Raw genomic sequence first — 25,444 nt, 5'->3', positions numbered from 1 at the left:
AATCGCAGTCCGAAATCCCTATGTTTGGTCCAGAATATTATTCGTAAACTGCGTTCGTATGTAAGAGACATTAGACAATTATTTCATACAGTGTCAACTTAGGCTGTCACTCCTTTCGTACTATCTTTCACGACTCTCTCTTTGATAGATTGCCAATGAGAAATTACTCATTTAGTAAGCTAAAATTTTAAGCTTGGACAGAATTCCGTGGTGTTCCTGTTGGTATTATATCAAGTATTTTGTACACGTTCTGTATCTTTTGTAGAGTGGCTGCAGGGCTTACCTAATAAGACATCCAGAATTTTAAAAACTAATTTCCTTAATAGTCTTAAAAATAAGAAAGAGTGAACTATCTTTGAAAGTATGGCTTAATCGTTGGCGAGCCAGTACGTTACATGTGACATTCGTAGTATTAAAAGCTACCGAATGTAGGTAGGAATGTAAGAACAAAGAAAAAGCCCTTTCATAAAATGTGCAAAAAGCCAGCTCAGTATTAATAAAGACTTGCACATGTATCATTTAAGCCTGAAAGCTGAGTCTCCTTTGAGGTTATTATCGCCACTAAACGCTGTCGCTCTCTTTGATCAACCATTCAGAGGGGAACTGAAAAATGCAGTAGTTATAAGCGACGTACGGGTAAGTATTTGACGGGTAAGGCTTTAAAACGACAATCAATGATTTTCCATCCGAGTCCGTGGTTCATATTTCAGTAAGAGACTTTTGATCTTTGTGAGTGGTAGGCAAAATATTGTTTGAGGACTGAGAAATGAAACGAGGGTTTGTTGCTGCTGAAAAGACAAAAGAAGGTTACGTCAAATTAAGCTGAATTGTCGATGTAAATTTTTGATAGCTCTTCCACCACTTCAAATGCACTGAATGCACGAGGCTAGCGCTCCCTCGGAGAACATCATTTTAACCGCGAATGCAAACCTGCTCACTATCACACACTATAGCGTTAAACATGTTAAGGTAGTAAAACAAGACAAATATTTTTGCACGTTGGTCTGCATACACTTGAAATTTGTGGAAAAGCGCGTGACGGTATCCAAGAACTGCTCGCAAACACAAGTTCCATGCACATTTTGCTTTTGACAGTCATGTTCATCTTTGAGGTCGTACAATGTGAAAGACGTATGGTGCCACGGATAAGTCATCTAGCCGTCGTCGACAGCTCAGTACGGGAAATGGCATCAGATATTCTGTGGAATCATTTTGGCGACTACAAGTGCATTGCAGCATTGTCGGATGAATCAGACGCTGTACTGGACATAGTGCCGTCGGTGACCACAACTGAACGCATTTCATTGGCCAGTGCCGAAGATCCAGTGGAGCATCTCTTGATCTCCGCCATGGACGCCGACTGCCAGGGATTGGTGGTTCGATGTCGCGACGCAGTAGCTGGTGTCGACGCGATCCTCAGGGCGTCCAAACTGGCGAACCGGAGAGGCAATCGCCGCTTGCTGGTTTTGCCTGTAGCGGGGTTCCCACCCATTAATGTGTCAGCAATCTTCGCCCTACGCAGTATTGAGATTGTGCCTGATATTGCGGTGGCTAGACAGGTGGACGGAGTAGACAGGTATGATGCTGCAAATCCATCTCACTGGTTTCTTTTCTTGTTCTTATAATTTTTTCGAATGCTGTGAAAATTACCATAATTTTTTTTCAGCTAATAGTGTGTACATGTAAGCTGTAGCATTCTAAATCCCAGTGCATCTATTAGACAATAAATTTATTTTAACTTCCCCACATGCTGTGCTTTTTCTACGGTACATATGGTGCTGCCGGGTGGTCTTTAGTCCAGAGACTGATTTAATGCAGCTCTACATGCTAGGGTATCCTGCACAAGCTTCATTATATCTGCGTTACTACTGAAACCTACAACCATTTAAATCTCTTTACAATGCTTAAACTTACAATGGTCACGGTCCATAATTGTGGACCTTCGTTCATCTTTTGTTCTCCGTAAATAGACGTATTTTGTCGTTTATAGACGAATATGGACCTCCTAGTTCTTAGTTTTAAATCCAGGGTGCAGCATCTTGCAAGAAACGCTCGATGTCTTAGTTTATAGCGGGTCATATGCAGATTAGTTTATAGCGGGTCATATGCAGAAAATGGTTACTATGCCTAAATATTAGAGCGAAAATCTGTAATTTTTACCTGACGTTTCATAAAAATGTACATGGTGCAAATTGGTTCGAATTTGCAACAAATTCTTCGTTACTGTGTGATAACAAATTTTGTGAATGTCGTCGTAGGTAGACCACAGGTCACAATTCATACACTGAAGAGCCAGAGTAACAAGTACACCTGCCTAATATCATGTATGGCATCCGCGAGTACGTAGAAGTACCACAACACGACGTGGTGGACTCTACTAATGTCTTAAGTAGTGCTGGAGGGAACTGACACCATAAATACCGCACGGCTGTCCATAAATCCATAAGAGTAAGAGGGCGTGGAGATCGCTTCAGAACAGCACGTTGCAAGGCGTCCCAGATATGCTCAATAATGTTCATGTCTGGGGAGTTTGGTGGCCAGCAGAAGTGTTTAAACTCGGAAGAGTGTTCCTGAAGTCACTCTGTAGAAATTCTGGACGTGTGGAGTGTTGCATTGTCTTGCTGGAATTTACGAAGTCCTTCGGAATGTACAATAGACATAAATGGACGCAGGTGATGTGACAGGATGCGTAGCTACATGTCACCTGTTAGAGTCGTGTCTAGACATATCAGGGGTCCCACATCACCCTAACTGCATACGCACCACACCATTACAGAGCCTCCACCAACTTGAACAGTCTCCTGCTAACATCCAGGGTCCATGAATTCATAAGGTTGTCTCCACACCCGTTTACGTCCTTCAGCTGGACACAATTTGAAACGAGATTCGTCCGACCAGGCAACATGTTTCCAGTTATCAACAGTTCAGTGTCGGTGTTGAGGAACCCAGGTTAGGTGTTAAACTTTGTGCCGTGCAGTGATCCAGGGTAGACGAGTGGGCCTTTGGTTCCGAAAGCCCATGTCGAAGATGTTTCGTTGAAATGTTCACACGCTGACACTTGTTGATGGCCCAGAATTGAAATCTGCAGTAATTTGCGGATGGGTTCCACATATGTCACGTAAAACAATTCCCTTCAGTCGTCACTGTTCCAGTTCTTACAGGATCTTTTTCAGGCCGCAACGATGTCGGAGATATGATGTTTGTCGGATTCCTGATGTTCATAGTATACTCGTGAGTAGGTCGTACGGGAAAACCCCCACTTCATCGCTGCCTCGGAGATGTTGTATCCCATCGCTCGAGAGCAGACTATAACACCAGGCTTAAACTCACTTAAACCTTGACGAACTGCCATTGTAGTAGGAGTAAACGGTGTAACAACTGCGCCAGACACTTTTTGTCATACGTAGGCGTTGCCGATCGCAGCGCCGTATTCTGCCTGTTCACATACCTCTGTATTTGAATACACATGCCTATGTCAGTTTCTTCGGCACTTCAGTGTATTTGCTAATGTTGTGGCTCAGACACAGATACCCGGAATCGCAACTCAGCAACCGAAACCAGGCTGCAGCCAGACAAAGTACTGCAAGCGCAGCAGCATCAGCATACAGGGCTCCAGTAACGCAACACCTGCGTGAGTGACGTCACACGGACTGCCGTCGCATGAACGGCCGATCTGCCTGTTACGCCACAGCAGTCCGTCAATGCTGCCTCACGTATTTCGACGTGACTTGTTCAACTGTCAGCATGTGGCAAAGGGGACCAGTCCGTCAGCAGGTCGTCGTCACAGCTTGGAGGTCCGATGACGCACAGCCTGTCTCGGTCGTCGTCGCGTCTAAGACCCTGCCCCCCGCCGTAGCGAGAACCAACATCCACTGCCTGTGTGTCCAAAGCGGGCACGTTGGTGTTGCCTCGCTGGTGCACCGCCACGCCAAAACCGTCAGCCTCGATCCTGCGGCTTGCTGGGGTAGCCGGGCCACCGATTTCGTCCACGGGAAATGCCTGCGTCGGCACCACCGTGTGGGTGAACTAGGGTCCATGATCACCTCCCTTCACCTGCAGTCTGTCTGTTTCAGATATTCTGTACCATGTCCGTTCGTGTTCATCACAAAGAGGTTCATCAAGTGATTAGCTGTGTTCTTCGCGCACTCCATCGCCAACCTCCATAAGAGAATCGATCGCCCACACCTACCCCGCAGTAGAAGTTTGTTACGCTAATTTCAATGTGATCATCCCATGAACCATGGACCTTGCCGTTGGTGGGGAGGCTTGCGTGCCTCAGCGATACAGACAGCAGTACCGTAGGTGCCACCACAACGGAGGGGTATCTGTTGAGAGGCCAGACGAACGTGTGAAGAGGGGCAGCAGCCTTTTCAGTAGTCGCAGGGGCAACAGTCTGGATGATTGACTGATCTGGCCTTGTAACACTAACCAAAACGGCCTTGCTGTGCTGCTACTGCGAACGGCTGAAAACAAGGGGAAACTACAGCCGTAATATTTCCCGAGGGCACGCAGCTTTACTATATGGTTAAATGATGATGGCGTCCTCTTGGGTAAAATATTCCGGAGGTAATTGGGTTATAAATACAAAATCAACTATGGGTAATGCAGGAATAGCTTAAATAATGAATAAAAAATAGAAGTGCGTAAAGCTACTACAAACAACATAGTGTACGCATTATTGTGGCCAAGATAGACACGAAGCCTACGCCTACTACAGTAGCACAATTTTATATGTCAACTAACTCTGCAGATGATGAAGAAATTGAAGAAATGTATGATGAAGTAAAAGAAATTATTCGGATATTGAAGGGAGACGAAAATTCGGTAGTAGGTAAAGGGAGAGAAGGAAACGTAGTAGGTGAATTTGGATGGGGGGGGGGGGGGGGGAAGAAATAAAAGAGGAAACCGCCTGGTAGAATTATGCACAGAGCACAACTTAATCATAGCTAACACTTGGTTCAAAAATCATGAAAAAAGGTTGTATACATGGAAGAAGTCTGGAGATACTGACAGGTTTCAGATAGATTATATAATGGTAAGACAGATATACAGGAACCAGGTTTTAAATTGTAAGACATTTCCAGCGGCAGATGTGGACTCTGAGCACAATCTATTCGTTATGAACTGTAGATTAAAACTGAAGAAACTGCAAAAAGGTGGGAATTTAAGGAGATGGGACCCGGATAAACTGACTAAGCCCGAGGTTGTACAGGGTTTCAAGCAGAGCATAAGGGAACAATTGACAGGAAAGGGGGAAAGAAATACAGTAGTAGAAGAGTGGGTAGCTTTGAGGGATTAAGTAGTGAAGGCAGCAGAGGATAAAGTAGGTGCAGACGAGGGCTAATAGAAATCCTTAAGTAACAGAAGAAATACTGAACTTAATTGATGAAAGGAGAAAATATAAAAATGCAGTAAATGAAGCAGGCAAAAAGGAATACAAACGTCTCAAAAATGAGGGGTGAGATAGATACTGCCAACAGTAATATTAAAGTGACCTTTGGAGAAAAGAGAACCACTTGCATGAATATCAAGAGCTCAGATGGAAACCCAGTTCTAAGCAAAGAAGGGAAAGCAGAAAGGTGGAAGGAGTATATAAAGAGTCTATACAGGGGCGATGTACTTGAGGACAAGATTATGGAAATGTAAGAGGATGTAGATGAAGTAGGAGATATGATTCTGCGTGAAGAGTTTGACAGAGTACTGAAAGACCTGTGTCGAAACAAGGTCCCAGGAGTAGACAACATTCCATTAGAACTACTGACAGCCTTAGGAGAGCCAGTCCTGGCTAAACTCTACCATCAGGTGAGCAAGATATATGGGACAGGCGAAATACCCTCAGATTTCAAGAAGAATATAATAATTCCAATCCCAAAGGGAGCAAGAGTTGACAGATGTGAAAATTACCGAACTATGAGTTAATAAGTCACGGCTGCAAAGCACTAACACGAATTCCTTACAGGCGAAAGGAAAAACTAGTAGAAGCCGACCTCGGGGAAGATCAGTTTGGATTCTTTAGAAATATTGAAACACGTGAGGCAATTCTGACCGTACGACGTATCTTAGAAGGAAGATTAAGGAAAGGCAAACCCACGTTTCTAGCATTTGTAGACTTAGAGAAAGATTTTGATAATGTTGACTGGAGTACTCTCTTTCAAATTCTGAAGGTGGCAGGGTTAAAATACAGGGACCGAAAGGCTATTTACAATTTGTACAGAAACCAGATGGCAGTTATAAGAGTCGAGGGACACGAAAGGGAAGCAGTGGTTGGGAAGGGAGTGTGACAGGGTTGTAGCCACTCCCTGATGTTATTCAATCTGCATATTGAGCAAGCAGTGAAGGAAACAAAGAAAAACTTCGGAGTAGCTATTAAAATCTATGGAGAAGAAATAAAAATTTGAGGTTCGCCGATGACATTGTAATACTGTCATGGACAGCAAAGGACTTGGAAGAGCAGTTGAACGGAATGGACAGTGTCTTGAAAGGATGATATAAGGTGAACATCAACAATGGAATGTAGTCGAATTAAGCCGAATTATGCTGAGGGGATTAGAAAATGAGACACTTTAAGTAGTAAAGGAACAAAATAACTGATGATGGTCGAAGTAGAGAGGATATAATAGTACACTGGCAATGGCAAGGAAAGCGTTTCTGAAGAAGACTAATTTGTTAACATCTAGTGTAGATTTAAGAATCAGGAAGTCCTTGCTGAAAGTATTTGTATGGAATGTAGCCAGGTATGGAATTGAAACATTAACAATAAATAGTTCAGACGAGAAGAGAATAGAAGCTTTCGAAATGTGGTGCTACAGAAGAATACTGAAGATTAGATGGGTAGATCACATAACTAATGAGGAGGTATTGAATAGGATTGGGGAGAAGTTTGTGGTATAACTTGACTAGAAGAAGGGATCGGTTGGTAGGCATCAAGGGATCACCAATTTAGTATTGGAGGGCATCGTGGAGGATGAAAATCGTAGAGGGAGACCGAGAGATGTATACACTAAGAAGATTCATAAGGATGTGAGTTGCAGTAGTTACTGGGAGATGAAGAAGCTTACACAGGATAGAGTAGCACCGAGAGCTGCATCAAACCAGTCTCAGGACTTAAGACCACAACAACAACAACATCTGTAATGGAAAACTGAAATAGCAGTTATTTCAGCACTTCAAGGAAATGTATAAAATATTAAGTGAGGAGCAGTTAGAAGCCCTTCTGAATGACAGCAACGCGGAAATATCTGATAGAGGAAATGACGCATTTTTGGTTTTGACTGAAGGTCTTAATCTTGATGAAACTGACTGGCAAACAATAAGAACGTTAAGATGTCGTGCCAGTAGCTGTCTTTTACAGAAAATGTCTCTGACAGTGACGATGTAGATAATGTAGAAATGTGCATAAAAAGTCGTAATCTCTTATAAGATCTATCATTTTGTACCCTCTCCGCCGGCCTCTGTGACCGAACGCTTCTAGGCGCTTCAGTCCTCCGGAACCGCGTTGCTGCTACGGTCGCAGGTCAAATGATGCCTTGGGCATTGATGTGTGTGATGTCCTTAGGTTAGTTAGGTTTAAGTAGCTCCAAGTTCTAGGGGTCTGATGACATCAGGTGTTGTCCCATAGTGCTTAGAGCCATTTGAACCATTCTGTACCTTCTCCTTGTCAGTATTGTCCATATTATTCATTTCCGATTCTGCGTAGAACCTCCTTATTCAGTACCTAGTCAATCCGCTTAATTTTCAACATAGTCCCATAGTCCATGTTTCACTACCATACAATTCTGTTCTCCAAACGTGCGTTCTCAGAAATTTCTTCCTCAAATTAAGGCCTATGTTTGATACTATATGCTTCTGTTCGCCGGGAATGTCCGTTTTGCCAATGCTAGTCTGCTTTTGATGTCCTTCTTGCTCCGTCACTCATTGGTTATTTTGCTGCCTAGGTCACAAAATTCATATACTTCATCTCCTTCGCGACCATCAATCCTGTAACTTTCTCACTGTTCTCATTTTTGCTGCTTCTTACTACTTTCGTCTTTCTTCGATTTACTGCCAATCCACATTCTGTACCCGTTAGACTTATCATTCCATACAAGAGATAATGTGATTCTTTTTCACTTTCACTGAGGATAGAAATGTCATCAGCAAATGGTATCATTCATATCCTCCCACTTTGAATTTTAATTCTGCTACTGAGCTTTTCTTTTACTTTCATCATTGCTTCTTCGATGTACGAATTGAACAGTAGGAGCGAAAGACTACGTACCCGCCTTATACCTTTTTCAATATGAGTACTTCGTTCTTGACCGTCCACTCTTACTATTCCCTCTTGGCTCTCGAACGTGTTGTACATTACGTACCTTTGCCCCTATTTTTCTCAGAATCTTGAACGTACTGCACAGTATTACATCGTCGAACGCTTTTTCCAAGTCGATAAATCTTATTAGCATGTCGTGATTGTTCTTTAGTCTTATTTCCACTATCAACCACAATATCAGATGGCCTCTCTGGTATAAAAAATTATCCTCATCTTATACTTTTTCAATTTCTTTTCCAATCTTTTGTATATTATTCTTGAAAGTAACTTTGTAGCATGAGCTGTTAATCTGATTGCGCGATAATTGTCGCACTTTTCAGTTCTTGCAGTCTTCGGACCTGCGTGAATAACATTTTTCCGAAAGTCAGGTAGTATGTCGCCACGCACATACAGTACAAACAGCAACAGGAAGAGTCGTTTCTTGCCACTTCCCCTAATGATTTTAGATATTTTGATGGAATGTTATCTATCCCTTCTGCCTTATTTGATCTTAAGTCCTGCAGAGGTCTTTTAAATTCTGATTCTAATACTGGATCCCGTACCTATTCTGAATTAACTCCTGTTTCTTCTTCTGTCACATGGAACAAATCTTCCTCGCCATAGATGCCTTCAATGTACTCTTTCCCCCTATCTGCTATCTCTCCTGCATTTAACAGTAGAATTACCGTTGCACTATAAATGCTACCACCCTTGCTTTTAATTGCACCGAAGGTTGCGTTGTCTCTTCTATATGCCGAGTCAGTTCTTCCAACAATCATTTCGTTTTCCATTCCTTCACGTTTTTCATGCAGCCGTTTCGTCTTAGCATCCCCACATTCTCTGTTTATTTCAGTCCTCAGCGACTTGCATTTCTGTATTCCTGAAATCCTCTGAACATTTTGTGCTTTCTTCTTCCATCGATCAACTGAAGTATTTTTTGTGTTACCCATTTTTTCTTCACAATTACGGTCTTTGTACCTATGTTTTTCTTTCCAACATCTGTGATTGCCCTTTTGAGAGATGTCTATTTCTTTCAACCGTACTGCCTACTGAGCTATGCCTTATTGCTATATCTATAGCCTTAGGGAATTTCAAGCGTATCTCGTCATTCCTTAGTACTTCTGTATCCCTTTCCTTCGCGTATTGATTCTTCCTGACCAATGTCTTAAGCTTCAGCCTACTCTTCATTACTACTATATTGTAATTTGAATCTATATCTGCTCCTGGGTACGCATTACAATCCAGTATCTTCTTTCGGAATCTCTGTCTGACCATGGTGTAATCTAACTGAAATCTTCCCGTATCACCCGGCCTTTTCCAAGTATACCTCTTCCTCTTCCGATGCTTGAACAGATTTTTCACTATTATTAGCAGAAGTTTCTTATAGAACTCAATTAGTCTTTTTCCTTCTCATTCCTTGTCCCAAGCCTATATTCTCCTGTGACCTTGTCTTGTACTCCTTCCCCTACAGCTGCATTCCAGTCCCCCCATGGCTATTACATTTTGATCTCCCTTTACGTACTGTATTACCATTTAAATACCTCATACACCTAATCTATCTCTTTATCTTCCGCTTGTGACGACGGTATGTAGACCTGAACTATCGTTATCGGTGTAAGTTTGCTGTCGATTCTCGTAAGAGTAGCCCTGTCGCTGTACTGTTCGCAATAACACACTCTTTGCCCTACCTTCCGATTCATAACGAGTCCTACTCCCATTATACCATTTTCTATTGATGTTGATTTTATCTAACACTCATCTGACCAGAAATTCTTTTCTTCTTTCCATTTCACTTTACCGACCCCTACTATATCTAGATTGAGCATCTGCATTTTTCTCTTCAGATATTCTAGCTTCCCTACCACGTTCAAGCCTCTGACATTCCATGACCCGACTCGTAGATAGTTATCCTGCCGTTCGTTATTCAAATCTTTTTCTCATAGACCATTCCCTGAGATCCGAACGGTGGACTACTCATTAATCTTTTGCCAATGGCAAGGTCATGACGACACTTTTCCAGCTGCAGGCCACAAGTCCTGCTGATGCACGCACTATGCCTATAATGCAGTGGTTCCCATGGCCTTCTGCATCCTCATGCCACTGATCATTGCTGATTCTTCTGCCTTTCGGAGGACAAAAGAGTGACCTGAACCTCTGTCCGTTCCTCCGCCCTCTTTGACAAGGTCGTGGGCAGAGTCAGGGTGACTTTGTAACCTCCAAACAGTTTAAATTCCGTAGCCTCCCAATAAAAATGGGTGACTAACCCGTAATAAAAATGATTCATATATAACTTTTCAATAATTAACCGACTGTGAATCTAAACTGGTAAATCGGGACGTCAACAATGCTGCGTCATGGCCCTGAGAAGTTATTCTGAATAAACTGAAAATTCTACCTTAGTTACGTCACCGGACAACGCGTATGTATCTACTCCTTTAAGAAATTTTCCTGGCACAGCCCAGTGCAATGCTCACCACTAGATTTGTTATGTATAAAAAGAAACAACAGATTTTTTTTTACGATAATCAGGATGACCATGGATAGGAGAAATTAGTAAAATCTTTAAATTGAGATAAACGATCGTCAAAAGTTATTTCTATAAGAAAGATTATTATTAAGAGATTTTTAGAAACATTTACATGGGACTTTATATAACAATAGTACAAAATCAGTTGTTGCAAATTACATATGCGCGTCGCTACAAATAATAATATTTTTTTTCTTTTACCTTATACTACATCGCTCAGGCACCGCCATCGTTCTCCACGACCGGCCTTGGTAATTCCATATAGGACATAAGTGCTCTCAGTGAGCTATACAACTATACAACTGCTCTCTAAGAGCGACCTGACCCAACCGCACGACTGCGAGCTACTACTTCTACTAGAGCAGCTGTCACTGCTCTCTCATCTGCGATTGTATTGTAGCTTACATATCCCAGGCTGCGCTTGAGCAGTCCATCGAAGTTGCATCTGCTCGAGTGCGCCAGCAATGAATTCCTTAGTCATGGACCTCATACATCTTTTTATGCCAGGAGTCTTCGGCCGCCCAATGGTGATTTTGTAATCAAAATTTAAGCGGTGGTGTGTTTTAAACCCGAAACGGACGACGTTGTCATTACTAATCGAAGACGCTACTCATAGACCTCGGGTCCACTTGGTATTCCCACTAAACTCGAACAGCACTGAATTGAGGACGGACGTATGGTAGGGTAGTACAGGCAGTTGTGCAAAGCCACTGTGCTAGGATGGCAAAGTGATTGTTGCATCTGCCTGCTGACCAAGTGACCCGAGTACGTATCTGGCCTTGGTACAAATTTTAATTCGGCGCTTCAGTCTGCATATATACATCATAGATTTTTGTTAGTTAACATGGTCCCTGAAACTACACTACTGGCCATTAAAATTGTTCCACTACGAAGATGAGGTGCTACAGACTCGAAATTTAACCGACAGAAAAAAGATGCTGTGATGTGCAAATGATTAGCTTTTCAGAGCATTCACATAAGCTGGCTTCACCTACAACGAGATGACATGAGGAAAGTTTCCAAACGATTTCTCATACATAAACAGCAGTTGACCGGCGTTGCCTGGTGAAACATTGTTGTGATCAAACTTCCTGTCAGATTAAAATTGTGTGCCCGACCAAGACTGGATCTCGGGACCTTTGCCTTTCGCGGCCAAGTGCTCTACCAGCTGAGCTACCGAAGCACGACTCCTGCCCGGTCCTAACAGCTTTACTTCTGCCAGTATCTCGTCTCCTACCTTCCAAACTTTACAGAAGCTCTCCTGCCAACCATGCAGGACTAGCACTCCTGAAAGAAAGCATATTGCGCAGACATGGCTTGAGATTTTCACTCTGCAGCGGAGTGTGCACTGATATGAAACTTCCTGGCAGATTAAAGCGTACACTCCGCTGCAAGGTGAAAATCTCTTTCTGGAAACATCCCCCAGGCTGTGGCTAATCCATGTCTCCCCAGTATCCTTTCTTTCAGGAGTGCTAGTTCTGCAAGGTTCGCACGAGAGCTTCTGTAAAGTTTGGAAGGTAGAGACGAGATATTGGCAGAAGTAAACCATTGAGGACTGGGCGTTCGTTGTGCTTCGGTAAATTCGAAAGGCAAAGTTCCCGAGTTCGAGTCTCGGTCAGCCCCACAGTTTTAATATCCAAGGAAGTTTCATATCAGCACACACTCCGCTGCAGACTAGAAAACGCATTCTGGATTGTTGTGATGCCTCGTGTAAGGAAGAGAAATACGTTCCATCACGCTACCGACTTTGATAAAGGTCGGATTGTAACCTATCGCGATTGCGGTTTATCGTATCGCGACATTCCGCTGCCATTGGTCGAGATCCAATGACTGTTAGCAGAATATGGAATCGGTGGGTTCAGGAGGGTCATACGGAACGCCGTGCTCGATCCCAACGACCTCGTCACTAGCAGTCGAGATGACAGGCATCTTATCCGCATGGCTGTACCGTATAGTGCAGCCAAGTCTCCATCCCTGAGTCAACATATGGGGACATTTGCAAGACAACAATCATCTGCACGGACAGTTCGCCGACGTTTGCAGTAGCATGGACTATCACCTCGGAGATCATGGCTTCGGTTACCCTTGACGCTGCATCACAGACAGGAGCGCCTGCGAGGGTGTACTCAAAGACGAACCTGGGTGCACGAATAGTAAAACGTCATTTTTTCGGATGAATCCAGGTTCTTTTTACAGCATCATGATGGTCGCCATACTGGCGTATCAAAATGGTTCAAATGGCTCTCAGCACTATGGTACTTAACATCTTAGGTCATCAGTTCCCTAGAACTTACAACTACTTAAACCTAACTAACATAAGAACATCGCACACATCCATGCCCGAGGCAGGATTTGAACCTGTAACCGTAGCAGTCGCACGGTTCCGGACTGAAGTGCCTAGAACCGCTCGGCCACCGCGGCCGGCCCAACTGGCGTATCACCTGGCGTGTTGGTATGGGGTGCCATTGGTTACAGGTCTCAGTCACCTCTTGTTCGCATTGACGGCACATTGAACAGTCGACATTACATTTCAGATGTGTTACAAGCCGTGGCTCTACCTTTCATCCGGTCCCTATGAAACAGTACATTTGAGCAGGATAATGCACGACCGCTTGTTGCAGGTCCCGTACGAGCCTTACTGGACACAGAAAATGTTCGGCTGCTGCCCTGGATAGCACATTCTCTAGATCTCTCACCCACTGAAAACGTCTGGTCAATGGTGGCAGAGCAACTGACTCGTCACAATACGCCAGTCACTACACCTGATGAACTGTGGTATCAGTTTGAAGCTGCATGGGCATCTGTACCTGTTCAGGCCGTCCAAGCTCTGTTTAACCCAATACTCAGGCGTATCAAGGCCGTTATTACGGTCAGAGGTGGTTGCTCTGGGCACTGATTTGTCGCGGTGTATGCACCCAAATTACGTGACAATGTAATCACATGTCAGTTGTAGTATAATATAATTGTCGAATGAATACCCGTTTGTCATCTGCATTTCTTCTTGGTGTAGCAATTTTAATGGCCAGTAGTAAATATAGTTTCATCTGAACGTTTCGTTCACTGAACTGATAATAGTGCTTCCACCAATTTGCAGTCTTCAAATACAGAACAGATATATAGACATCATAAAAATCAGATGTCCTGAGCTTAAGTAGTCGCATTTGCTTGGAGAAGTTCTGTGAAAATACTGATATCCTTCGCCAGCTTTGAGCTGGTGACCCTGAAATTCACAGGTGAAGCGACGTGGCGGGATGAGCTGGTGGTGGCCCGCTGGAGGCGTGGCCGTGGCTTGGAGCCGCCGTCAGCGGATCTTTTTCCAGACAGAATGGCGGACATGGAGGGCCGCCAGTTGGTCTTCGCTACAATCAACTACCCGCCATACGTCATACTCAAAACTGAGTCCAATACACTGGATGGTGTGGAGAGTCGCATACTCCTCGAGTTCGTCAGCAAGGTATGTTACAAGCTAACAGCACTTCTGAGATGCCTGAAAGTGTCTTGATCATTAAAAAGTTGGTTTCACTGGTGTATCTCATTTCTTATCGGAAAGCTTCTTCCTAATGCTTACTTGTTTAGTGTATTGTACTAAGCATGAAATAAATCGAAAATAGCCGGTCGGAGTGACCGAGCGGTTCTAGGTGCTACAGTCTGGAACCGCGCGACCGCTACGGTCGCCAGTTCGAATCCTGCCTCGGGCATGAATGTGTGTGATGTCCTTAGGTTAGTTAGGTTTAAGTAGTTCTAAGTTCTGGTGGACTGATGACCTCAGATGTTAATTCCCACAGTGCTCAGAGCCATTTGAGCTAAAGCGAAAATACAACGAGCGAAAGAAGACATAAATACGAATTGTACATCAAACTAACAAATAGGTGTCATAAGTTTATGTCCTGTCTCCTTACCACGTCAACACTTGATGGAGTAGACATGAAAAAGTTATTCCAAGTGGGTTCTCAATTTCCTCTCCTCTGCAATGTGCCGAATAGTTTGGTGCAGTGCTCTACAATCACATCTGGTGCTGAACTGCTTACCTCATTCGTTTAGGTATTAAGCTCACAGTTTATATCGTGTTCCGGAGCGATTTAATTATTCCCCTAATTATGTGGAATTTAAAATCCTTGGATCTATATAGAGGATCGATAAGACGTCGAACTACATCTGGAGTATTCATAGATCAGTTTTATGGCCATTTACTGTCAGCAGTGAAGTTGCTGGCTATTGGGCCACTGACACTTTTTTGTAGGTATCCCGATTTTTGGAAGACGCAAAATTTTGAATAGCCACGCCCTAGCCCCCTTCGCGCAGAAAATTTCAAACTCAGCATGCATCCCATCAAAATCACGTGTTTAGGCTTTATTTACATACTAGGGAGCTGTTTCTAGTCCGTCCGGTGTGAAATCCTGTGACAGTTCTGTATAAACAGGTGTTATTTGGCAAAGGTTATTCAACTCATATTTTTAAATTTTAATAGTTTGCTAGTGAAACAGACCTGTTTCCTATTTTGTTTGGTACTACAGAATAATCTACCCGAATTGGTGTACTGGTGCCACCCAACTTCTTTAGCTATCTTTACGACTGACGACTTGATTTCTTAAAATACAGCTCAGTTTTATGTAGTAATTCACTTTCATGTCGTTGGTTGATTCAGTTTTCGCAGCAGTTCATGAGTTAGACCTGAGCCAAAATCCATGATTCATAAATTTCCTCCATTTCATGGCATCGCACTGAAAAATATTCCTTCGGGTATTTTCTTGTTAAACTTTTCTTTGCAGTCTAGATAAGAGTACCAATAAATTTGTCATAATGTTTAGGTGAAGCTAGTATACATCCAATTACCACATCAAGTTACTCTGAAAAGGCATCCCAGTTCGCCCTTCGACAGTTCCATCGTGGCCTACGAATGGACTGAATAATTGGGATCTGGTGCCTTACTTCGTACATTATTTAGTGATGTTAATTTTTTTGGAGAGTCGCTTCAAACTTTCCGGATATATTTAGATGTTGGTTTTGCGAGTTTCGCGACTAGATGCAGAGATCTTGGTTGTATATCTTTTCCACACTGCAGGTCTGAATGTACCATTATCCTTTACATCAAAAATTTAACATACATTGATATCTTCTGCCCATTCCACAAGTACGATACCCAAATACGATAGCTTTGTGACCAGTGGTGTTATACTGTATTTCCACATTGTATGATTGCTATTAAAATCGCCTACTTTCGAGCAGGTAGCATTGGTAGCTCGTATACATTTGATAGTGTAGTCTCGTCGATTTCAAGGTGATGTTCTAGAAGTCACTCTCACGTCAGTATTAACACTTACTAGACTGGGATTTCCTATATTAAAACGAATATAAGTTGCGCAGCCTAATATATGCTGGCATGTTGCACCCAGTATGTGGAATCAAGGTGTTCTGCCTTTTAATTGAAGAGTGCCTACAATTCCGATGTGAATATCTTGAACAACAGAATGGAACACATTTTTTCTCTCAAGATCTTGGAGAGGATCTTACCATTTAATATGCTGGACCATTTTGCGCCACCCAAAGGTCACGCATAGCGAATTTTAATACCACACGTATGGACGCGAGTAACTATCGACTCCTAGTGACAACTAGGTTAAGATAGCATTGGCCCACAATGACAATGTTTCGCTCTCAAAAATAGTTAATTCTCATGTATTTCCATCTGCTGAATCAAAAAATCGCCATCAGAATGACAGATAATGCCCGCCCCACCCTCCTCCCCGTCACTCTTTCCCCCCCTCTCCCTCTCACTTATGCACATACACGATATAAGCATCATAAATAGAAGTTTGCCTCGAACATAGACTTCGTTAGGTTGGCAACAAAAAGGTTAACATACCAAAGAATAAGAAGCACGTAATGAATTCGCAGTATCAACGTTGTGAAAAACATTGTACGAAGAAATAATTGTATCTAGTGACAAAAGAACAATAGAACACCACCGAAAAGCGTGAGAAACATGGTGAACGGTATGAGGAAGACCAGAACACAAAGATGTGATAATATGGCTGTGATAAACGTGGTAGTGCGACCTTCAGACCAGATGTGAGGAGATGGAGATCAGTAAGTAACTACTTTTTTTTACAAAAAGAAAATCGCGAAGTGAACTGTTTAATAATCTAAAACTAACAATACTGCATCATTATAGATCCCACTGAAAATGTATTAGAACAGGATAAGCCGAAACGCGTATGGGATAAAGTTACTTGCAGCAGGAAAAGGCAGTTTTATTTACAAAACAAGTAATGATTAGTTCTTGCTTTGAGATAAAGTGACATTTCTGTTCTATATTCAACATTTTCAGTTTGGGGGAAATTTTGTTTTCGGAGTTGGCACGCCTGTCCAATAACAAAACACAAACGCTCTTAAGCTCTTTGTAAGTCATAAACATAGATAACGTCGCCGCGACTGTGAGTTTCGAATAGTTTTTGGTGTAATTAAAGCCAAGTGTAAAAGTCCTAAAAATGGCACGAAAATGTGTAACTAAGGTGAATAATTTTGGTTACATTTGTGGTTAACTAACTTTTTCCTCACAGAAACGCAATCTAACGCCTCGTGTAAACATTACCTATCAGCATTATTTCGGTACGAAAATAGCGGACCAGGATAAGTCCTGGCCTCCACATATATGTTGCAACGCATGTTCAGTTGCACTGCGAAAATGTCTGAAAAATAAGATACGATCAATGGATTTTCTGTGTCTATGGTTTGGCGGGAGCCTACAATATATACTACTGTTTCTGACTACAAAACATACTGCTGTTTCTCCTTGACTCCACCTATAAAGGCAGGATTTTCTACGAAGAAAAGAAGAACAGTTCACTAGCCATTCCGCATTCAGATACTTTAGCAGTTCTTAATCAACTCAGAATTGTGTGTTTGAAATATAAATGAAGGCAGTGTGGAACAAGACGAAGAAGAAGAAGAAGAAGAAGAAGAAGAACCCAACAAGGCTTTCACGTACCGTGAACTTGATGTTGAAGGAAAGATGATAAACCACACAGACTGAGTTAAGAAGATTTGAGTGATCTCTATTACAGACATATACCAGTCAAAGGAGAAGGCACGAATTTTTGGGCCTCGACTACAGCAATGGAATCTTCTCGAAGGGGAAGTCACAGTGTCACAGTACAAGAAATGTCGCATGGAACTGCTTCCGTTTTTGGAGAAGAAAAATAAACTTGTTGTTTGCGGCTTGATGAAATCTTTGAATATGAATCATGATCCAACTGAATGGAGGCTATTCATAGAGTCATCCTAGCGTAGTCTGACAGCTGTGTTACTTCACAATGGCAACAGTCTACAATCTATCCCTGTTAGTCATACAGTTCACATGGAGACATGTGCAAATATGACAGCGCTCCTGGACTCACTCAAATATATTGAACACAAATGGAAAATTATGATCTGAAATTCACTTCCACACTCTAGGAATTCAACCGTAGTACACAAAACATTGCTGCGTCATGTGTGTCAGTAGGGATAGGAAATCGCATTAGTTTAAAGCAGACTGGTCTGCAAGAAATCTTAACTTCAGCGAGTAAATTTGTCGTTGCCGAGTCTAACGTGGACCCAAAAGATGTTCTTCTTCCACCGCTGCATATTAAGCTGGGTTTGATGAAAAATTTTATCACCGATATGAACCACTTTCACTTACACAGCAGAGAAATTTCCGAAATTAAGTGATGCAATGGTTAAAGAAAGTATTTTTTTTTGGGCCTCAAATTCGAGAACTTGTAAAGGATCTCGCATTTGACCAAGTTTTGGAGGGGAAAGAAAAGGAAATGTGGGAAGTGTTCATGGGAGTTTTTCATGGACTTTTAGGCAACAAAAGAAATGATAACTACTCTCAGTTGGTGACAGTGCTCCTGGAAAAATGCCCCAACCTTTACGCTATATGCCTCTTAAAATCCATTTTCTCCATTCCCAAATATATTATTTCCCTCCTAGTGTGGACCTGTCTGTGATGAACATGAAGAATGATTCCATCAGGACGTTTCAGTTATGAAACAATGATGTCAGGGCCATTGGAATGAAGCAATGCCTGTAAGCTACTGCTCGTCTTTGTGTAGCGATGCTGTGGAACTCAGCCAGGCAAGCTGAAAGATGACGATTTTATGCAGCCACCACATGATTCCCTTCAGACCCACCTATTTGCGAGGTATTCTTCCAGCAATATAGAATTCTTAAAATGTAACTATCATTTTAAAAAATACAGATACACCGTAAATGTTGTTAGCACATGTAATTAAAATGTATCTTTTTCTGTTAACCCGTTAATATAAAATACTTCCCTTTAGTGCGTATCACAGAAACTAGAACTAAGGAAAATTACCATTAACATATTCGCTTTTCTGGACCCAAAATTAGTATGAACAAAATCATGAAGTGCAGGAAATATTCAAAAATTGTTGTTTGATTGTCCAATACAATCCGCCTGTAACGGTTATATCATTAGAAGCTGAGAGTATATCATATCTCAGTGGAATCATATCTTGATACAGTCAGAACTGTTGTTGCTCCTGATCCGTCTGGGGACCACAAATTGAGAAATGATCCTCAGCTGAATATGTAAGTGTTGGCCAACTTCTCATTACTTGACTAATTTAAATTCAGATCGTATTAACGTAAAACATGAACTTACCTTAAGTGTTATTGATGTTTTAGATGCGAGTGTGTTGGAACGTAAATTTAAGCATATCAGACGTGTCAAATTTCTAAACAACGTTTTTCTGAGATTTATTAAGTCCTAAAAACAGGAAGTGCAGAAACTCTTTTACTAGTCCTTGGTCTTTAACATAACATTCAGTAAAAAAAAAATTAAATAGAACATGCTGCTGGATCAGAAATGGGCATATAGACTAATTTGGGAAGAGAGATCGACTCATTTCAGTCAATGAGGATGACTATCATCTTCTAACAGCCAACGACTGCCAGACTTTCTCGGTAAGAGTGGTGAGTGGGTTCATCAGCTGCTTTCGGATGTCAAGGAACAGACTGGGACAAAGGAATAGCTTAACTGAAGACCAACGTACATATAACGATGATAATCTGGATGTGGCATATGAGAAATATTAAACAAAACAATCGGCACGAATTTTGATCGGTTTCTACAGGTATACGCTACATCTTCCGCGTATGCTATGAATGAAAAGGAATTAACTCCATCCTTTCTCCAAGGAATACTACTGTTACCTTATATACGATAGAATTAAGTAATAATTTACTTAAAACGAATGTATCGCTGTTGGTTTACTAAGGCTAAATTGTGTTTAGAGTCATTAGTTAAACCGGTTATAATGTTGGAGAATCAACGATAAAATCATAGCAGTAGGTTTATGAGAGCTTATCAATGGTCTGATAGGTCTCCATTTCCTTATGGATCATTACACGGGAATTTCGTCTTCAATCATAGACCCCATTTTTAAAATATTAACTATAACACTCTCAGTAGTGGTTTACCACAAATGATAACTCGTTTCAGCTACGTAATAATAACATGTAGATATAAAAATAGAATAAAATAAAGCATTATCAAACAAGTATTCAAGCAGATACGTTAACTGAGATTGTAAATATTTAAAATTGCAGCAGAAAAAGGAGAACGAAAATACTTAAAATTTAAAATTTCTGAAAACGGTATCTGATTTAGAGCCATTATTTAATTTAATCACGAATTTTAAGAAGATGTCTCATGTATGAATATTAGATGCATTATTCAAACATTTTATGTATCCTAAATTAATTTAATTACTGGTTTTGGACAATATTTCTTTTATTTAACACCGCACAACGTTTGTTGCCTATCCTCTCCCCTCCCACATTTCTTCCTCCTGCTCCCTACCGAGCATCGATGACACGAATGTCTTTATGACACAGTGTGGGACTAATAAAATGCTAGATACCTCTTAGTGTTGTCACAAGTGTCCTAAAGTGCTGTTCCTTCTACTTTACAGATTATGAGAGTATTATTTTTAAAGAAATTGCACTTTACAGAACTCTAGAATATTCAGGTCTAATTTTAAGAAATTGTAAATTTAAATAAATTAAATCTGTATTATCTACTAAAATATTTATCTATTAACGTTTTATTTAATTTTATTATTTAGATCTGAAGAGAATCGTTTAGTGATTGAAACTAGTTATCAAGTATGAGTAGCCGGCCGGAGTGGCCGAGCGGCTCTAGGCGCTACAGTCTGGAGCTGCGCGACCGCTACGGACGCAGGTTCGAATCCCGCCTCTGGTATGGATGTGTGTGATGTCCTTAGGTTTGTTAGGTTTAAGTAGTTCTAAGTTCTAGGGGACTGGTGACCTCAGAAGTTAAGTCCCATAGTGCTCAGAGCCAGCCAAGTATGAGTAACTAGAGCTCAGACTGTTGCAATAATATTTTAAAAAAGTTACACAATTGCGGCGTCCCTCATGACAGTTGTCAGCCATTATCACACTCATGTACGCTACATGTATGTCGATAATCATCAAGCTACTGTATGGTGTGTGGTGTCACTGTCACTTCCGACCTTTTCTGCTCCAGCTGCAGATGGTGCGAGGAAAGAACGATTGTTGGTAAGCCTCTCAGTGAGTCAAAATCGCTCTAATTTTCCCTTCAAGATTTATTTCGTGGCACACATAAGTGTAAGCAACATATTGTCTGATTCTTCTAGGAAACTATCCTCTTGAAATTTCAATAGTAAACCACACCGTAACGCACGATTCCCTTTGAGCTTCGATTTCGCGCTTGCCAAACGAGCTTATAGCTAAATGTACTGAACGTATTTGGAGATTTGCTGTTTTCTATATAAATCTCATTCGATAAGGGTCCCAGAGTGACTAACAAAACTAATTATTTGGACGAGGAGTTCCAGGTATTTAATAGATGTGACTGGTTCCTGTGAGCGTTTGAGAATCGCGTAAATATTCAATAACTGATCCTTCCCCTATATAAGCATACTAAGCTACTTTCGCTAATTTTGAGGTCAGTCGAAGCAGTTCATAGGAGTCGTACTAAATTTGTTACCGGTGGAGTCCAACAGTAAGCAAGTATTACGGAGAAGCTTCGGAAACGCAAACGATAATCCCTAAAGGACAGGCGATTCTATTTTAGCGAGCCACTGTTGAGAAAATTTACAGAACTGACATCAGAGGCCGACTGCAGAACGATTCTACTGCCACCAAAGTACATTGCGCCTAATTTATCACGAAGATAAGACCAGAGAAGTTAGGGTGCTACAAAGACATATAGAAAGTCGTTTCTCCCTCACTGTTTCGAGCGCAACAGCAATGAAAACGACTATTGGTGTTACGGGATACATTCCGCTGAACACAATACAGTTCCTTGCGGCGTAAGTAGGTAGACGTAGATGAACTACAAATACGTGCACCAAGTGCCTACTCTCGGTAGGTAATTCTCCAATTGGTAACACTCCCACTTAACTTCATAGTAAAAAAAATTACAATAATTTGGAAGCCTCTAACTTTTTGAGCTGGTGGCCTAATGTAATTTTGTGTGTGTATAAGCGTGTGTGGGTTCGCTTTAAATATTTCACGTTGTGGTAATCAAGATCATGGTTAGTTGCACTGTATAAGGCGGTGGCGTCAAACTGCGCCCCGAATACTACATTTGTGCTTCAACTTCTCTCCCTCTAAAATTGTAGTTAAATTAATATGACCGAATAATATCTAGTTGCTTGAATGGAAACTTTTGGCGCGAGAACTCGCCTCTCCAATATTTTTACGCAATTATCTCCCACTCTTTCTGTTATAAAATTATTTACTCCACCTGGGACAAAATCTCTGTGACTCCTCCGCAAAATTCCGGCTATAGTCGACTCGCAAAGTAATCAGAGGCACATTCTTACAGCGCGGGGAAACCGTCTTGGATGCTACGACGTACTCCTCTGCAACATTGGAATCAGTGTCCAAGTTGGGTACCAATTTCGATAAATTCCAGAATTTTATCTCTTCACATAGAGCATAAACGCCCGTGGTGCTGGCTATACTGATATCCCAAGATACAAAGACCCCTAAGAGTTACGACACATCAGATAATGTTCAGAGCCGCAAACTAGGAAGAAGTTAAAATAACCGAAGAATTGAACGTACCTCTCCCATTTATGAAATTACAAATTTCCATAAATGATTTTCATAGCTTTATTGCGGTATACATCATCCTCTAGTATGAGATGAAAGGTTATCACAAATAATCAAATTTAATTCTGTATTCAAGATGGTAGCTTACAACAATGCCGATAATTACAGTTCCACTGCGATCCTACTCTCCGCAATTCTAAATCAGAAATAAGGAAGTCCACAGTAGATTTAATGTTCCATATTATATCCACAGAGGTTTTATATTACGAGTCAGTCATAAGTTTTTTTCACAGTCGTAATGAGTCTTTGATTTATATAAATTACTTGCTCGGTTATCCATTACTATCTGCGTGAATCAATATAGCGCCCTGATTTCCAAGATCTATATACATTTTACATGCCAATGTCATTTTAATAAAGTGCTGTGGTTCTGTCCAACTGCTTGGGCTTGGTTACAATTCATGATACATGCCAATAAATTTTGGTTGCGATAATTCCAACGCTCTACTTGGTAGCAACATAATAGAGATGCCAATATAATTTTGATAACGCGCGATGTTCCTATCTGCCTGCTTGGCTACAACTCATGTTACATGCCAATAAAATCTTGTTGCTAGAAATTGTAAAGCTTTCTGAATATCATAAATTTAATGCGAAAAAATAACTTTTTAACAAAAACCTAAGTCATGTAGTACAAAATTGCTGACTTCATACGTGGAGAGGCGTAAATCTCACTTTACCACACAACTATGGAAGATCATAATAAATTCAGGTTGTTCAGGGAGTTGTATCCCAGAGGGACGCGATGGAAAACCCCGGAACACGGACTGCTACACTGAGCAATTCGGGATATGAAAATTTTGAAAATTACCCACAGGAAAGTAGCATGTACAAATCACCTTGGCTGCTTTTAAACGTTAACGAATTTCGTTTGGTAAAGTGTTTGAATGTTTAGATTACTAATAGGTATGAACTACAGTTTGTGTGCTTAAAACAGTTCAGTAAACAAGAATAAAAATCTGTTCAATTGAGCATACGGATAACATGAAGGCTGCTGGAGCTGGTCGGCAGAAGGATGGCTTGATGGTGGAGGCGGATTGGAACTGGTGGATATTGATGTAGGAAGAATTTTGCGTGAATCAGGAACCAGGAGGTAGGAAAGTGTGATGATGTCGAACTCACGGCACCAGACCGGACCAAGAGCGTGAAACAATTTCAAACAATGGATCAACCGGAAATCTTTATTTTACACACTGCAAAATAACGGGTTAGTAGCACAGTTCTCCATCGGATCCCCGATGAATCCAGTAGATTCGGAAGAGGTATGATCAAATGCTGGGTCCACTGCATACCAATCGATCTTGTCTATTTTAAATAAGTCTTTCCCACGCAAATCACTGCTCATGATGAATTGAATACATTCAGATTTCCCCTGGGCTGCATGAAGTCGACAGATCATGCAATACTTTTCGTAACTTATAACACATAAGTAGACATATACGAATTTTTCGTATGTGCCGATATTCAAGAATGATCATCTTTCATTTCAGGAATTCTTCTCTCTGGGTATTGGTATCACATTATGATCGTTCATAGTGAGGCAAGACAAATTTTTTGTGTATCCAAAGTGAATATTCCACCAGGGAAATGCTTCCGAAAAAGACTATAAATCACCTCGCCTTCGCACCACTTCTATGCTTTCATCATACATTTCTCTATTGACACCTATGCTTTCTCAGTTTCTTTCCATACCACGTCTGAATCTGAATTCACTTTAGAGCAGATAGTTAACTTATTTCCTCTTTCCTTCATAATCTTTTCAAATCAAATAAATCACACAAACATATATAAAGGATTTCATCTTCCTGAAAGTACAATTCATTATTGTCAGGAACCATCAAACCGATCTCAGTCTACACCTTATATAACAATCAACGTGCAGCTACACTAAGTGACAAGAATGTAGCAAAATTTAGCTGTTCATTATCGATGATTCCTGCGAGTCCCTAAAATGTCACACACAAAACACAATTACGATATATCCTATTGCATCACTCCTCACTCTGTAATTCCTAATCACTAAGAATTTAATCATTATTGTCCTTTTCACACCGTTAATCACTTCATATGACATTTCTTAATATATCGATGGGAATACGGTATTCTTTTTGGAAAGCAATGAGGATCGCGGATGTGCTCGTAGCAATACGTTTTCGCTGATTCTGAATGTCTGCATCCGTTTGAACTTGCTTTCGTAATCCTTGTTTCTGATCCTGGCTGCCTTGTTGAGAGTAAACAGAGCTGGGCTAATTTTTAGTTCATAAGGTATGTCGGTATCTTCTGATTTCTGAATTTTATCTACCCATTAATTTGTTACCTTTCTTCTAAACATCAGTTAATCAGGCGTGAATTTGGTTGATGCGTGGAGCAAATTGTTCATATTTTCCTCTTCTACAGGTTTCTTAAAACGCCATAGAAGTTATAATCGTGGCATGTGGCTTGATATAAAGATGACACAC

General features: G+C 41.2%; 1 protein-coding gene across 1 annotated transcript in view; it reads left to right on the top strand.

Annotated features, from left to right (window-relative positions):
* The first annotated feature begins 1,184 nt into the window (after positions 1-1,184).
* The window catches only part of LOC126336052 (glutamate receptor 1-like), a 146,204-nt gene continuing 121,944 nt past the window's right edge, over positions 1,185-25,444 (top strand). Inside the window, exons 1-2 of the mRNA XM_049999532.1 lie at positions 1,185-1,576; positions 14,019-14,268. Of these exons, the coding sequence (XP_049855489.1) occupies positions 1,185-1,576; positions 14,019-14,268 (642 nt within the window). The remainder of the gene's footprint in view (positions 1,577-14,018; positions 14,269-25,444) is intronic.

This window comes from Schistocerca gregaria, chromosome 2 (assembly GCF_023897955.1).
Source record: "Schistocerca gregaria isolate iqSchGreg1 chromosome 2, iqSchGreg1.2, whole genome shotgun sequence".
NCBI lineage: Eukaryota > Metazoa > Arthropoda > Insecta > Orthoptera > Acrididae > Schistocerca > Schistocerca gregaria.
Note: the sequence above shows the minus strand (reverse complement) of the source record. Positions and strands in the feature narration are given on the sequence as shown.